Source organism: Pteronotus mesoamericanus, unplaced genomic scaffold (genome assembly GCF_021234165.1).
Source record: "Pteronotus mesoamericanus isolate MK-2021 breed Mesoamerican mustached bat unplaced genomic scaffold, CSHL_Meso_final contig_20, whole genome shotgun sequence".
In the NCBI taxonomy this organism is placed as follows: Eukaryota; Metazoa; Chordata; class Mammalia; order Chiroptera; family Mormoopidae; genus Pteronotus; species Pteronotus mesoamericanus.
In genome coordinates, this window is record NW_026555085.1 from 85,744,376 (window position 1) to 85,759,170 (window position 14,795).

At 47.2% G+C, this 14,795-nt stretch overlaps 1 protein-coding gene across 1 annotated transcript; it reads left to right on the plus strand.

The window, feature by feature from the left end:
- The first annotated feature begins 2,962 nt into the window (after nucleotides 1–2,962).
- Nucleotides 2,963–10,275, plus strand: HEBP2 (heme binding protein 2). The gene is made up of 4 exons (XM_054568954.1): nucleotides 2,963–3,323; nucleotides 3,955–4,090; nucleotides 4,930–5,110; nucleotides 9,384–10,275. Exons 1-4 carry the CDS (start codon nucleotides 3,222–3,224, stop codon nucleotides 9,580–9,582), a joined length of 618 nt encoding a protein of 205 aa, XP_054424929.1. The 5' UTR covers nucleotides 2,963–3,221; the 3' UTR covers nucleotides 9,583–10,275.
- Nucleotides 10,276–14,795: the final 4,520 nt, after the last annotated feature.

Consider the following 14,795-nt stretch of genomic DNA (forward strand, 5'->3'; position numbering starts at 1 on the left):
TAACACACATAACACAAGCTCATGTATGAATCAGTAGATCAAAATGCTGACAGGCTCGCTAGAACCTAATTCTGTAATTCTTCTAGAAGCAAGGGTTCAGTAGTCACTAATTTAATGCTCGTGGTGGTGTAACAGAACACAGCCGCTACAAATAAGGAACATCAGCGGCAGCTACCACTGCTGGACTGACTCTCCAGGGCTCTTCTCCCCGGCTGGCCGGCCATTAAAGCGCCGCACCGCACCACCAGCTGTGCCACAGAGCTTAAACAAACTGTCTTCTTCACAGCGTCATGTAAACACTGATTAAATAGGAGCCAAAAGAAAGGACAATTTTACCACAATCAACAAGAAAACTAGCCAGATTGTCTTGGCATATGGGTATAAATCTTGAGCCTTCTAAATTTCATTAAATTTGTTCTAATGCAAATCCTATTATTTTGAAATAAATCCTTTTCTTTCCTTCTTTCTGTTCATATATATGACTAATTATCACCTTGTATTGTAGATAGTTCAGCTGAGTCACCTGTTACTGTCTTCATTTATTATATATTCCACACCTTGTAAAATGAATGCCATCAAATTTAGCCTCAGGTTTTCTATAACTAAAATGCCCCCAAAAGCCATTGATAACTGTACAATGCAATCTGCAAATGAAAAGAAAAATAGATTTCTTAAACAGAAATGTGGATTATTTCCTTTTCCTCTTAAAAAACACTGTGAAGTAACATTATATTTTTAATTTTGCAGTCAACTAAACAATGGATCATATCTGTTACTTAAGCTAAAATAACAAGTGACTTTTTTAAAATATCAAAATTCATTATTTATCCTTCACTAAATAATTCAAAGTTAGCTCTGCATAATAATAGATTTGATACAAACACTAGAACGTGTCATGTGTCTGCAGGCCACTGCACACTTGTTTGGGCAAGGAAGGGGAAGGAAAAGAGAGAACGTCAAATGCTTAAAAAGTACTAGGACCATACAATGGAATATTATTCAGCAATAGAAAGGAATGAAGCGCATGCTGATCCGTGCCGCCACATGGATGCCTCTTGAATTATGCTAAGTGCAAAAAACCAGCCACAAAAGATCCCACGTTATGTGATGCCACTTATATGAAACGCCCAGAATAGGCAAATCGACAGAAATAGAAAGTAGATTAGCAATTACGAGGGTCTCAGATGGGTCACAGATGGGGAGTTGTGCAACCTATAGGGACTATACTGAAAACTACTGAACTGAACTCTTGAGAAAGGGGACTTTTATGTTACGTGAATTACAGCTTAAAAAAAAAAGCACTGGGCACAATGCTCACATGCTGCTCCTGAAAATGTAAAATGGTACCGTCACTTTAAAAAACAGTCTGGCAGTTCTTCAAACAGGTAAAGACTGAGTTACCATTTGACCTAGCAATTCCACTCCTGGGTATTTATCCAGGAGAAATGAAAACACGTGTCCATTCAGAAACCTGTACTTGAATGTTTACAGCAGCATTATTCAGTGTAGCCAAAAGTCTGAAACAACTCAAATGTCCAACCACTGACGAATGGATAAATAAAATATTTATCCGACAGGATATTTTTTAGCCATAAAAAGGAATGAAATACTAATATATGCTACAACATGGGTGAAACGTGAAATGTTTTGCTGAGCAAAAGATGCGAGTAATAAAGGACCACATGCTGCATGCTATGGGCTGCCCCCCAAACTATATGTTGGAAACCTAATGTCCACTCTGATGGTATTAAGAGGTGGGGCCTTTCGGGGATGAGTCGGTCATGAGTGAAGCCTCCTCATGAATGGGATCTGTGCCCTTATAAAAGAGACCAGAGAAAGCTCCCTTGCTCTTCCTTCCATGTAAGGAGGGAGGGCTCTCACCTGACTTTGCTGGCACCCTGCTCTGGGACTCCCAGCCTTCAGAACTGTGAGAGATACATCTTGCTTGTTCATAAGCTACTAGTTTGTGGTGCTTTGTTACAGCAGTGCTGATGATTAAGACACTGATTTCATTTATGCGAAATGTCCAGAGATACAGGGCAGATCAGTTGCTCAGGGCTGAGGGCTGGGGAGTTGGGGGGTGATGCCAATGTTCTAAAAGTTGATTGTGGTGATTGTTGCGCAGCCATGAGTATACTAAACCCCATTGAGTGGTGCACATTAAATGGGTGAACTATATGGTAAGTGAATTATATCTCAACAAATCTTTCACAAAAAATAAAAAATAAATCTAGCCAAGAAATTTAAAAAGCCCTACGGTCTAGCCCATGTCCCCTCTCTCTCCGTCCTCTCAACCCTCTCCCTTCCCCTTCTACTACTCCCCTCCCCTCGGCCTGTTAGACCTGGTGGAATGACTCACAGGTTGGGGGGTTATTGGGGGAGGGGAGGTCAAGAAAGAGGACAGTTTAAGATGCTCTCCAAGCGTGACTGTGGTCCATCCAACTCCTCCCGGGAGAGGCACTAGGCCACCTTCTAGGTGTAAAGCTACTCAGTCCTGACTGGGCCCTGCATCCAACCCTTGCTCGGAGCCCTGGGACCACAGGGGTGGCAGCAAGGAGAGCCTACCAAGTTCAGGGTCGCCATTGCGTGCCCACCCTCCCAGTGGGAGAGGAGCCTCCTTTCTGCCCTTCATTGGGTGCACCCACGAGGCGCAGGCCCAAGCTCACCCCCTCCCGGGAGTAGACCCGTCAGCAGAAAGGGCTCCAAGCGCGGGCTGGGCCGCCGGAGAGGTTCCCGAACCGGTTGCACCAGAAACCGCGCCAGCCAGCTGCTCCACCCTGCTGCCCCGCCCACCCTGGCTCCCACAGCCGACACCTCTGCCCCAAAAACAAGGGCACAAGGGCGGGGGTGGGAGGGACCGCCGAAGACATCCGAACTCAAGCGGTCTCTGCAACCCAGTCTCCCTCCCTCCGCCCTACGGAGGGGACCCGGCAGGGGGCGCGGCCCCGGCTCCAGCTGCCCGGGGTTGGAATCGGGGTCCCTCAGGGGTCACAGGCCCTCACCCGCCCAGGCCTGGGCAGTGTCCAGCGTACTTCCGCACTGCGGGGAAGCGGGACGCGCGTCCGCGGGGCCGCTGGTCGGCACTGGGCAGCACCGGGGCGGGGACTCGGGACCTTAGCGGCCCGCACGGCGCACACGCAGGCAGGGCGGCCTCCAGTGGCCCCGGTGCGACTTTCCTGGGGTCGCTCGCTACGGTCTTGCCTGGATCGCTGGTGCTGCCCATGGCCGAGGTGCTAGAGCCCGAGCCTGGGCCAGCCGAGGACGCGGAGGCCCAGGTGGTGGAGACCCCGGACTGGAAGGCCCTGGGGGATGCAGACGCCCAGGTAGGAGCCTCCGCGGGCGGGCGCGAAGGGTGTGGGCCAGCCTCGGGGGAGGCCTTCTTCGGGCAGATTTGTAGTGAGGCCGGGGGTTCCCGCAGATTTAAGGGAGAAATACAATTTTAAAATGGCCTGAGCCCCTAGCTCCATTCCTGCGGAAACGGGGAAATTCTGTTGGTTAGAAGTGACCCCAAGGTACTGGCCACATCTCAGTTACTTTTCTTTGGTGGATCGGGGTGGGGGCGGGGGTGATCCATCTTGTCCCAGAACACGAGGTGGGACTCTCAGGGCCGAGGGCCGTAACAGATGCTTTTTCTTAACAAGATTGGGCTGATTCCTCACCCACCGCCCCACCCTCAACGTCCCCCGCCCCGACTCCGCAGCGCCGCAGCCCCGCAGCCCCGCAGCCCGGCACTTGTGGCCAGGGCTCAAGAAGCCCACAAGCCGCAGGGGCGCGGGGGTTGGGGGTGGAGGGTCATGCCCGGCCCTAAGGAGCCAGAACCTGGGGCCGTACCCCAGTGGGGCGCAGCCTCTAGGCAGCACGTCCCATGTGGACCCAAAATCAAGGCACCGTGCTGTTGCATGTCGCGTCCTGCCTTGTTAGAAGGGCTCCCCCAAGTTTTCTGTTCCACTTTAGCCCGGAAGTTATGAGATCCGACACTACGGACCGGCCAAGTGGGTCAGCACCTCCATTGAGTCCATGGACTGGGACTCCGCCATCCAGACTGGTTTTACCAGGCTGAACAGCTACATTCAAGGCAAAAACGAGAAAGGTAAAGGCAATTTACTGTGTAATTATATATCTCATGGTTGAGCCCCTGGCTTATTCTTGAATTTTAGCTTATTGAAGAAATATCCCTTAGTTCAGAAAAATAACCAGATCCACAAAGATTTAATGTTTGAAGACAAGGATTCCTCCCAAGATCCTTGGCAGTGTCTAGAGGAGGGGAGTATTGCGGGGTGCTCTTCAGCCTCTGCTCCCCTTGACTGTGTTGCCGCTGGATTGGGGGGTGGGGAGGGGTTCATCTGTAACTAGTGTTTACACCTCTTTATGGTGGTGGTTCCAGAATATTTGGTAACTTGTAGGGGGAGAGAGGGTGGGAGGCAGATAGATACAAAGAACACAGGATCTGGAGTCTCAAGATGTAACTTCTGTTTCTGGCTTCCTTTTCTGGGTTGTAAAAAGAGTGAATGGACTGGACTATGTGATCTCAAATCTTCCCTGCTGTCCCTGGAACTTTAGAATTTAGTAGCCAAAAATACTAAGTGTTTAATGTTAGCAGTGGATAATTGAGTCATCTGGGCCTTATTTTTTAAAGATGAAAACTATCTTAAAGGTAAATACAGGGTGGGGCAAAGGTTGGTTCACAGGTGTTCGTATGGAAAATAACACAATACTTAATAAATGGTCATACAGAAATAAACTCTGCGTTCTGTGTACTCAAAACTGTAAACCTTCCGTTGCCCCTCCCCGTGTTTATGCCAATAGCATAAAGTGAATCATGCAATACAGATCACAAAATAGTCGGTGAAGTTTGAAAAGCAGTGATGAATACCCTACGTGTGCTTCCGCGGTCTCCTTTGTACTTAAATGTATGTTTTTATGGCACAGAGATGAAAATAAAGATGACGGCTCCAGTGATGAGCTACGTGGAGCCGGGTTCAGGTCCTTTTAGCGAGTCTACCGTTACCATTTCCCTGTATGTCCCCTCTGAGCAGCAATCTGATCCGCCCAGGCCTTCAGAGTCAGATGTCTTCATTGAAGACAGAGCCGAAATGACTGTGTTTGTACGGTAAGTGGTAGATAATTTATAGCCCTGCTCACTGCTGGTTTCACTGGCCTGCACTCGCTGTTTAGCTCCTATGCAATTCCAGTAGACTTTTCGTTCTTCCATAAAAACAGGTCTAATGCATTTTTGTGTCGTTTTCCTACAGGCTTAGTTGCATATGTTACCCAGGGTCTGTTGCAAGATAGAATCAATGTATTTAATGCAGAATCTGTTGCATGTCTTCCACAAATCAGACACAATGCAAACTATTCTCCACCAAAGCATAAGACTGCCCTTACCTGCCATCTAGTTAAGCCTGAACAAAAATACCTTGACTTCCAGCTTCTAGGTTCTGATAACCCCAACTCTTCCCTTTTGTCACCGGCCTAAGGGAGGGCTGCTGCTTCCTGAGGTTATTGCTGTTTTCTTTTCACCTTTTCAGACTTCTAATACCTGTCCCCCTGATTCCTGATACTAAATTCTCTGTTGAAATTGAAAACACACACAGTACCTGATAATAACAGTCTCATATTGGATTCCCTTGATTACCCCTCTCTCCCCCGCCCATCACCACCAGCCTGTCAAAGGGATCCGTCTGTCTGCTCGCTCGCCTCCTCCATGCTCCTCACACCACCACAGCCTGGGACAGCCCCACCACCTCCGCAGAATTGCTCTCGCCACCATCCACAGCGCACTTGCTTTTGTTATGTAACAGTTCCTTCCCGGGGACCCCTGCGGTCTTTGTGTGTTGACCAGTCTGTTCCCAATCTGATATTGTCCAGCCTGTAACTCTAAGCATCTCCCTCTTGTCATTCCTTTCCTCCTTCCCGACTCCTCACCCCGAGAATCACTGCCGATGCCTGTTATTTTTTATAATTTTTAAAAGAATATTTTTTAAAGATTTTATCTATTTTTAGAGAGGGGAAGGGAGGGAGAAAGAGAGGGAGAGAAAGATCGATGTGTGGCTGCTTCTTGAGCTCCTCCTACTGGGGTCCAGGCCCACAACCCAGGCATGTGTCCTGACTGGGAATTGGACCGGTGACCCTTTGATTCACGAGTCAGCACTCAATCCACTGAGCCACACCAGCCAGGGAAGATGCCTGTTATTGACCCTCATGTCACAGCAGGCTTGCTCTGGGTGATCTGTTCACAAAGCTTCACATATCTGTGTCTAATGACTCTCAAATTTAGTGTCTCCTGACCGATTTCCCCACTTCTTGGGCATTTCCATGCGGGGTAGGGGTGGGGATCAAACACAACAGCTCTAAAAACAAGTCTCTCCCCCATGCCCAATTTACATGGGCAGTGATGTTAGAGCGCCTGTCTCAGTAAAGGGCTTCATCGGCTTATCAGACACCCTGCTGAGGACCTCCAAGGCCATTGTCAGCACACTCTTCCCTGACAGCAGGTCTCCAGATCTAGCCCATGGCCTGGAAATGGTCATGATTCTGTTCCCTTCCCTCCACATTACCTCCTCAGCTCTTCCTCATATGGGGACCGTACGTACCTAAGTCATCTTTGTCTACCCCAGGGCTGGGCTCAGTGCCTGACATGGCAGATACTCACGTGTCTATTGATCTCATATCTTGACTATGCCCCTTCAGTAGCCTCCCAGCTCCTCTCTGCCCACCAGTCTCCTCCTCTCTTGCTCTGTACTGGAACTGTGCTTTTTGTACAACAGCAACAAAACCCCCGACTTGCCAGTTTCTTCTTGCTTCAGTGTGAAGTTCGGGGTGTTCATTCACATCATATACAACGCCTTTTATAACGTGGCCCGACCTGACCCTGTCTCCCCCACTAGCCGTGCTGCACTGACTCTCACACTCTTCACGTTCACTGAGCAGGCCACGTTCTTGAACGTCTCTTTACCTCTGGCGTCAGGCGAGCTACTAGGCTTTCCTTGCCGAAGTCTCCACGTTTGGAAAATGTGTATAATCACAGTGCCTACCTATTTCATAGGGTTGCCATGATTAAATGAGTTAATATACATAAAATAATTAGAACATGAACATGATAATACTACTAGTGCTAGCTTTCTCTTCTTTCTGGAGCGTCCACTTTCATCCTCTAGGACTTAGAAGGGCACCTCGTCTGTGATAACTTCCAAGCCTTCTCCAGTCAGCTAGCCACTCTGTCCTTCTGTTATTCTAAATTATAATGACCTCTAATAGCCACTCTGTCCTTCTGTTATTCTAAATTATAATGACCTATTTATAGCCAGTAACTTCCTCAAGAATGCAGCAGCATATTACTCTGTCCATACCCTTCAGCTCCAAGCAAGGCAGGTGTGTGTGGGGAGGCTCAGTATGTTTGTGTACTGGAGCAAGTACGGATAGATCATTGTAGAACAATATGTATTCACAGAACAGAAGGTGATTTCTAATTAGGGGCTTCAAGATATGATTTCAAGGAAGGAGTAGGATCTGAAGACAAATTCCCTTTTGGCAGAACATACCAAGAGTTGGCTATTATTAAGGAAATAAATAATAAATTTAGGAGGCAAAGTATTTCTTAACATCTACTTCAGAATTATTCTCAGTCAACATGCTGAAAATTGCAGAACTGGTCCTACACTTATTCAACAAGGATTTTAATGAGACTACATGTGAGGAACGATGTTCGGTGCTTGACAGACATTGTTGAGTAAAATAGACATGGTTTGGTCTGTGCCCTTGAGAGCTTATATCTTTATCTGAAGAAGGGTAGGACTGATCCTTTCTTGATAAAGAAACTTATGCTAAAGAAGGCATATTAGGAACATATTTGGTTCTCTGTGTTTCCTATTCTTAACCTTCAAAATCAAATTCCTCATATTTACATGTCAGCAACTCAGCTAAGCCTATGTCCTGTCATGATTTACTCTAAGGATATTTTTGTTTCTATACTTTAAAATTTATGCTTAAAAATTTTATTCTTGCCCTGGCTGGTGTGGCTCAGTGGATTCATTGAGTGTTGGCCTGCAAAGCAAAGGGTTGCCAGTTCACTTTCCACTCAGGGCACAAGCCTGAGTTGCGGCCCAGGTTCCCCAGTAGGGGGCGCTCAAGAGGCAACCACACATTAATGTTTCCTCTTTCACCCTCCCTTCCCCTCTCTAATAATAAATAAATAAAATCTTTAAAAAATGTTATTCTTTTTCCACACTTTCAAATCTTTTTTAAAAGGTTTTATTTATTTATTTTTAGAGATAGAGGAAGAGAAGGAAAAATAGAGGCAGAGGAACATTAATTGGCTGCCTCTCGCATGCCCCCAACCAGGGACCTGGCCCAAAACCCAGTCATGAGCCCTGACTGGGAATTGAAGGGGCGACCTTTTGATTTGTGGGATGACGCCCAACCCACTGAGCCACACCAATCATGGTTAATTTAAATCTTTTGACTCTCTTTTCTTCCCATGTCCAAACCTCCCATGTATCTCACTGAGATCTGACCAACTTACTTTTCTTTTCAACATCTCTTTGAAATATTTAGAGAATAATCCCCCAAAGGTCTTAGGATGGTGCTATACAAGGTTCTCCTTCTGCCTCTGACTCCCTTCCTGAGCTCACTTAGTACCTGACTATGAAAATGCTTTGCCGTTTTGGACTTCTGCTCCTTTTCTTATTCCTCCCCTTCCTCTACCCAGCAAAAACATCCTCCATTCCACACCTGACTCAGATCACACCCCTGATCCTGAGTTAATCTTACCCTCAGCCTTCCTATTCACGTTGGTCCTGTCTCTGATAAATCTCTTCTCCGGTTATAGAGAGCGAGCTGCCAAGATGCTTGTCTCTTGCCTTAGACTGTAAATTCATAGGGTCACAGCTGTATTATTTTCATCCATAAATCAGTGCCTATCCTTTGCCCAAGGAGAGGAAGAAAGGGAAAGTGTTCGATAGAAAATCAAAAGTCTGGAAGGGAGGTTGCTAAGTATGTTTCGGTGTGGTTCTCTGACCAGTAGCCCCGGCATTACTGAGAGCTTGTTAGACATACAGCCTTTCAGGCCCTGCCCTGAGTTCCTGAACCTCATGTTAGCAAGATTCGTAGGCACATTAAAGCCTGAGAAGCACAGAATTAGAGGATGAGATGGTGTAAATTCTAAATCTACCTGCCAACAGATGGTGCATTGCGGTCCCACTGAGACTGGGAACCAGAGGAAAGCAGCTCTCGGCTCAGGGGCAGGGCAGGCTCGGGGCAGGGCAGGCGGAGCTCTGAAACTGCGCTTCACGCAGGTTCGCTGTATCCGCTCCAGCTTTTCTTTTCAGACTGACATTGGCATCCGTACTAAAATCATTCATGGTTATTTACGTTCTCCTTTGTAGGTCTTTCGATGGATTCTCTAGTGCCCAAAAGAATCAAGAACAACTTTTGACGTTAGCAAGCATTTTGAGGGAAGAAGGAAAAGTTTTCGATGAAAAGGTTTACTACACTGCAGGCTACAACAGCCCTTTCAACTTGCTTGATAGAAATAATGAAGTGTGGTTGATTCAGAAAAGTGAACCCCCCAAAGAAAATGAATGAGAAAATCAAGCAAAGTGGCATCGCCAGGGGATACACTTTGTTTAATCAGACATCAACACACCTATAAGTAGAATGTATGCCCAGGATCTTCTCCCTGAGAGTACTGATAGGAATGCAGCTTCCTTCCAACGTGCCTTTTTAATGCTTGAAGCTTTATCGAGATACACAGATAACAGGGGACGGTCTTTCATAAACATATAAATTGGTCATAACCCTGGTGGTCTTTAGTTCCATGAGGCTCCAGGGAAATGTCATGTTACTTCCCCTTCTTCACTCTATCACAGTCATGTTGCCTTTTTCTACTTGGATTTGTGTCAGTTGGATGTTATCCCCTCCAGATGTTATCAATAAAAATGTTAGAGGTCTACCCTGTGTGGAACCCGGGGCTCCAGGCCTGGAGAGGGGGCGTTAGGGTTGCACGCAAAAACCAAACGTCTTTCGCAGCCACTGCTGCCGTCTGTTGAGGCTTCCCCACCTGCCCACTGCCCCCACCCCACCATAGCTCTCACAGTACCCAAAGTACTGATAATATTTTTGACAAAGAATAAAGGTATATAATTAGGAACTTCCTATTCTATTTTGATATTCAGTAAAGGGGTGTTTTTCCTGAAAATGTGTAAAACATAAAAATTCAAGTGCATTTTTAAATGATTTCATGTCGTATTTCTAGAGGTCGTATAAAAATGACTAATAAAAGAGTGGGTTCCCACCAAATCAAGGAGGTTGAAATTTTCTCCTGTGTTGGAAAACGCTTGAGCTGGAGAAGACAGTCACTCCCAGGCACCTGGATGCCTGCCGGGGGGAAGGGCACCGGCGTTACTGTGGGCCCTGAGAGAGCGACGGCTGCGGGAGTCGGGGCGGAAGGCAGGCTGGGGCTCCGTCGCTTTCCAACAACGAGCGCTGCCTATGAACGACACTTCTCCAGTTCCCAGCATGGTGTGGTGGAAGCAGGGACCGTGTGATCATTTAGGGGATCTGAGAATCCAGTGGATGAGGGGATGGGGCCAGAGGATGCTTACGATCCCTTCGACCCCAACATCATATAATAGCTCTTAAAATTAACCTGCCTGCCCTGGCTGGTGTGGCTCAGTGGATTGAGTGCCAGACTGCAAAGCAAAGGGTCGCCAGTTCAATTCCCAGTCAGGGCACATTTCCTGGACTGCGGGCCAGGTCCCCAGTGGGGGACGTACGAGAGGCAACCACACATTGAAAAAAAAAATTCACCTCCCTAAACCAGATACAATGGACTAACATACCTATGGTTAATGGTTTCCATGGCTCATAGTTATGGGTCACCGTCTAGGTGTAGCATCCAAGTGCTTTGCCTGAGTTGCGACATTCAGGCCTCAGAACAACTCTGTGTGCCACACTGAACCATCTCCACTTTACTGATGAGGACACTGGGCACAGGGATGTCAGGCCACTTGTCCCTGACGAAATGAAGGACAGAGGCTAATCCGAGCCCAGGCAGTCGGACTCCAGCCCACGCTGCTAACCGCGACGCCCCACTGGCAGACCGCAGTCGGGAGTGGGCCCGGGTTGTCTGCAGGTGTTCTTGCGTATCACAGAGGCAGAGCCAGCGTGATTATAACCCCAGCGGCGCCTTTTGGACTGCGATTTTTGATAGAAAACAAGCTAAATTTCTGGTTCTGAAATTATCATGGACACATTTTAAAATCCCAGACAATTATTTTCTAAAATATCTGCTTGCATTGACTGTTTATTGATTCTTCACATTTTGGTGCCTGCCAAAAAGACCCTACATTTCTCTTTGTAGCTCATTTACCACCACAGCTGGAGAATACCTCTAGCCCTCCTGATAATATTCACAGCACTGGCTTCTACTGGGATGAGGTAAATATTTCCAATGCTTCCTCTACAGTCCTATATAAAATAGGCATCTCTTATGCAATAAATCCCACTTTAAGTAAGAAAAGCATATTTCTGATTACAAAGATTTAGTTGGAACTTGAAACACGTTCAATAACAAAAAAATTAATTTTGTACTATTCAAGTCTAGGGTATCCCATTTTCCCCTCCTCTTCCATAATTCATGAACTAAAACATTTTTCACCTCTGAATTGATCAATCCAGAGAGTATTTCTCATTGTAGTGAATCAGTTATTTTAATTATGTGGCTGGCACCAACTACAAAATATCCCTTATGTCAACATTTCTCTTGAGATTTTTCTCCTCTTATCTCCAGGAAATTCATGCCTAGATTTTCTCTTAGGCTACACCTTCCACCTTCACTGTTGGTCCAATTCTTGCTCCATTGATCAGCCCCTTCCCTGTCCCCTTTAGGCCCTCCTGCTCCACAGGCTCCAATCGACTCTGCCTGACCGCAACCCACCCCCAGAATAAAACCCCAGTGCCCCCTAGATCCGTATACAAGGCAGTCATTCCCATCTCTCCCTTGCTCTGACTTTCGAGCTTCCCTGGAAGGAGTTGTCCAAGGGCTTCCCTGCAGCTCTGCGTGTGAGCAGGCACCTCAGGGACCATGACAGAGGATTAGGTGGCCCGCAACGCCCCCCGCCCCACTTCTGTGCTTCCCCACAGGGCCATCTATATTTGTCTATGTGTGTCAACTTTTTATCAGATTATATGTTTTTAAGAGTCCGAAAACAATTCATTTAAACTCAGTGCATTCATGTATTTCTAGTCGTTACTTAACTTCCTAAAAATCTCATATTCCCCGCTTCACGTTTCATTGAAATGCCATTTATTTTTAAATTCACTCTTAAATAAGTCATCAGGGAGTCCTCACTGTGTTCCAGGAGCACAGAAATGCTCCCTCATCAGTGACTTTGAAGTCATCAAAGCCAACGTCTTTCACTCTTGTTTAGTCCACCTTCCACTGGGAACACAGCAGTGAGCAGGACAGACGAGGCCCCTGTTTTCATGGTGTTTCCACTCCAGAGAGAGTTCAAATACTGATACATATGAAATGGGGCCAGGGGGTGGGGTAGAGTGTGGTGGACGTCACATGCAAGGGTCAGGCAAGGCCTCACGGAGGAAGAGGTTTTGAAACTTGAATGCTGAGAAGGAGCCAGCCAGACGATGGCCTGAGGGGTGGGGGAGCGTCTTGGACAGAGGTGACAATGTCAGGGGACAAGGCCATGTTCAGCACCCAGAACAAAAACCTGCCTGAGCTGCTTGCTGAGCGAGAGAGAACTGTGCTGGCAGAACACAATCTTCCTGGACAAAGAAAACTGCGGGCCTGCTGCAGGGTTTAGGAAGCACCGAGGGTTAGCGGCCTTTCAAAACCACTTAGGGGCGGGTTTTAAGCTGTGGTTGTGGGGGTGCAGCCACCAGAGTGCGGCCGCTGCGTGAGTGCGGTGTAGGAGCCTCATCGCTGATTGTTTCTGGTATTTATTTGTTTTGTGGCCCAAGAATGCTCATTTCTCCTCTGGGATTCGGAGTTGTGACAGACACACACACAGAAGTGTGCCATTCAGACCCGCCCTCTAAAAAGGACCCACTGACCTGCTGCGAGGGTTGTGGTTGGCTGACGTCTGCTGCTGCTACTTTTTTCAGGGTCCACTGCAGACTTCAGGATCAGCACACACTGCTCTCAGGGGGCACCCAGCCTGTGACTGAGCAAGGCGGTGAGCGCCGCCAGCAGTGCTCACCCCCATCCCCCTGGCCTCTTCCAGCCAAAGACTGAGCAAGGTGGTGGCACAAGGGCCCAGCTATTTCAGCCCAGCTCAGAACCTCCCAATCCAGGCTTCTCTGGAGCTCCTTGGTGGGCTGGCAGAGACAATGTCAGACCTGCATTGCAGGTCTATTGGGAAAAGCCCAAACCTCCTTTTCCCTTTTCTTTTTAGAGGTATGCCTTTGCCACACATCCGTTGTGCTCCTGAGTCTACCTCAGCATCAAACTGGAATAACTGGGACCAGAGTGGCCCTAGATCACAGGCAGTAAGACATCATCGTGAGACTGGGCACTTGCTGGCTGGCTAGGTATGAAGCCCCCTTCCCTGGTGGACAGATGGTGCGTACACAGCTCCCAGCACAAGGAGGTTGTCTAGTCATTAAAACTTTAGTTGGAACGGCGTACGGGTGGAGAATAGTGCACTTCCCGCTGTGATGGTAAAACAGGAATGAGATATTGAAGAGAAAAAAAAGAGAGTTCAACCATTGTTCAAGTGTATGACTTGGAGCCAGCTTCCAGGCAGCAAAGCATGGATGGGGGAAGCCAAACTGGGACCCGTGGTCTTACGGAATGGAGGGGAGAGATCAATGTTCAGGAGGTCCAGGTGGATAGAATTTGTTGGAAGGAGTAAAGGAGAGGAGGAAGAAACATCAGGGAGAGCTTTCTGTAGATCTTCAGTGGGACCCTTGAATCCTTGGCTGAGCACTGATCTCTGAAAGTGTAAAGAGAAACTACCCAAGCGAAGAAATGAAGAACTGAAAAGCAGTCAAATGATTCAGTTATATTTGGGACTTGGAATAGCTTTTGTTCCCACTGGCAAGAGTGGAAATAACTCGTACTGTGTGGGGAATCAGGTAGATTCCTCTAACGGGTATTGCCTTAGTAGTGACGCTGTGTCTCTAACCCCAAGGCTTCTCTGGACCTCCCCTAAGAAAGCTTAAAAGTAAGGCTTGACCAAATGAATTCCAAGAAATCTGGCTGTGCACCAGAATAGAGCACAATACTATTTAAAGGACTACAACAAAATCCATCAACAAACAACCTAATGTTCACAATTCCCAACATCCAATAAAAAGTTTCTAGAAAAATATGTAAAGAAACATAAAAATATGATCCATAAATAGGAGGAAAAACCGATCACTAGAAACAGATCCAGAAGTGACAGGTAGGAAGGTATTAGCAAGTTGGACCATGAGATCTGGTAGACCCTGTGGTACTGGAGGTGTCAGTGTGGAAAGTAATGCAGTGTGAATTTCTGACAAGACCCAATGGCAGAATCACAATGCTGGTCCCTGGGATCTTGATGTAAGGCTATATTAACTGCAGGAGAGAATTTACACGCGTTTTTGAAAAAATAGTTTTAGGTATGCTACCGAGTCATTGTAGAAATGGAACCATGAGACACCAAGTGATAATATATCTAGAACTGTCCATCCTAGTCAGGACCATCAAGTCATGAAGGTGGTGGGACTAACAGCCGTCCATCCTAAGATGGAAATGATACCTCTAGTAGCGATCACAAGCAGGACCAGAGCACATAAGCAAGCAGGGAGCGTGA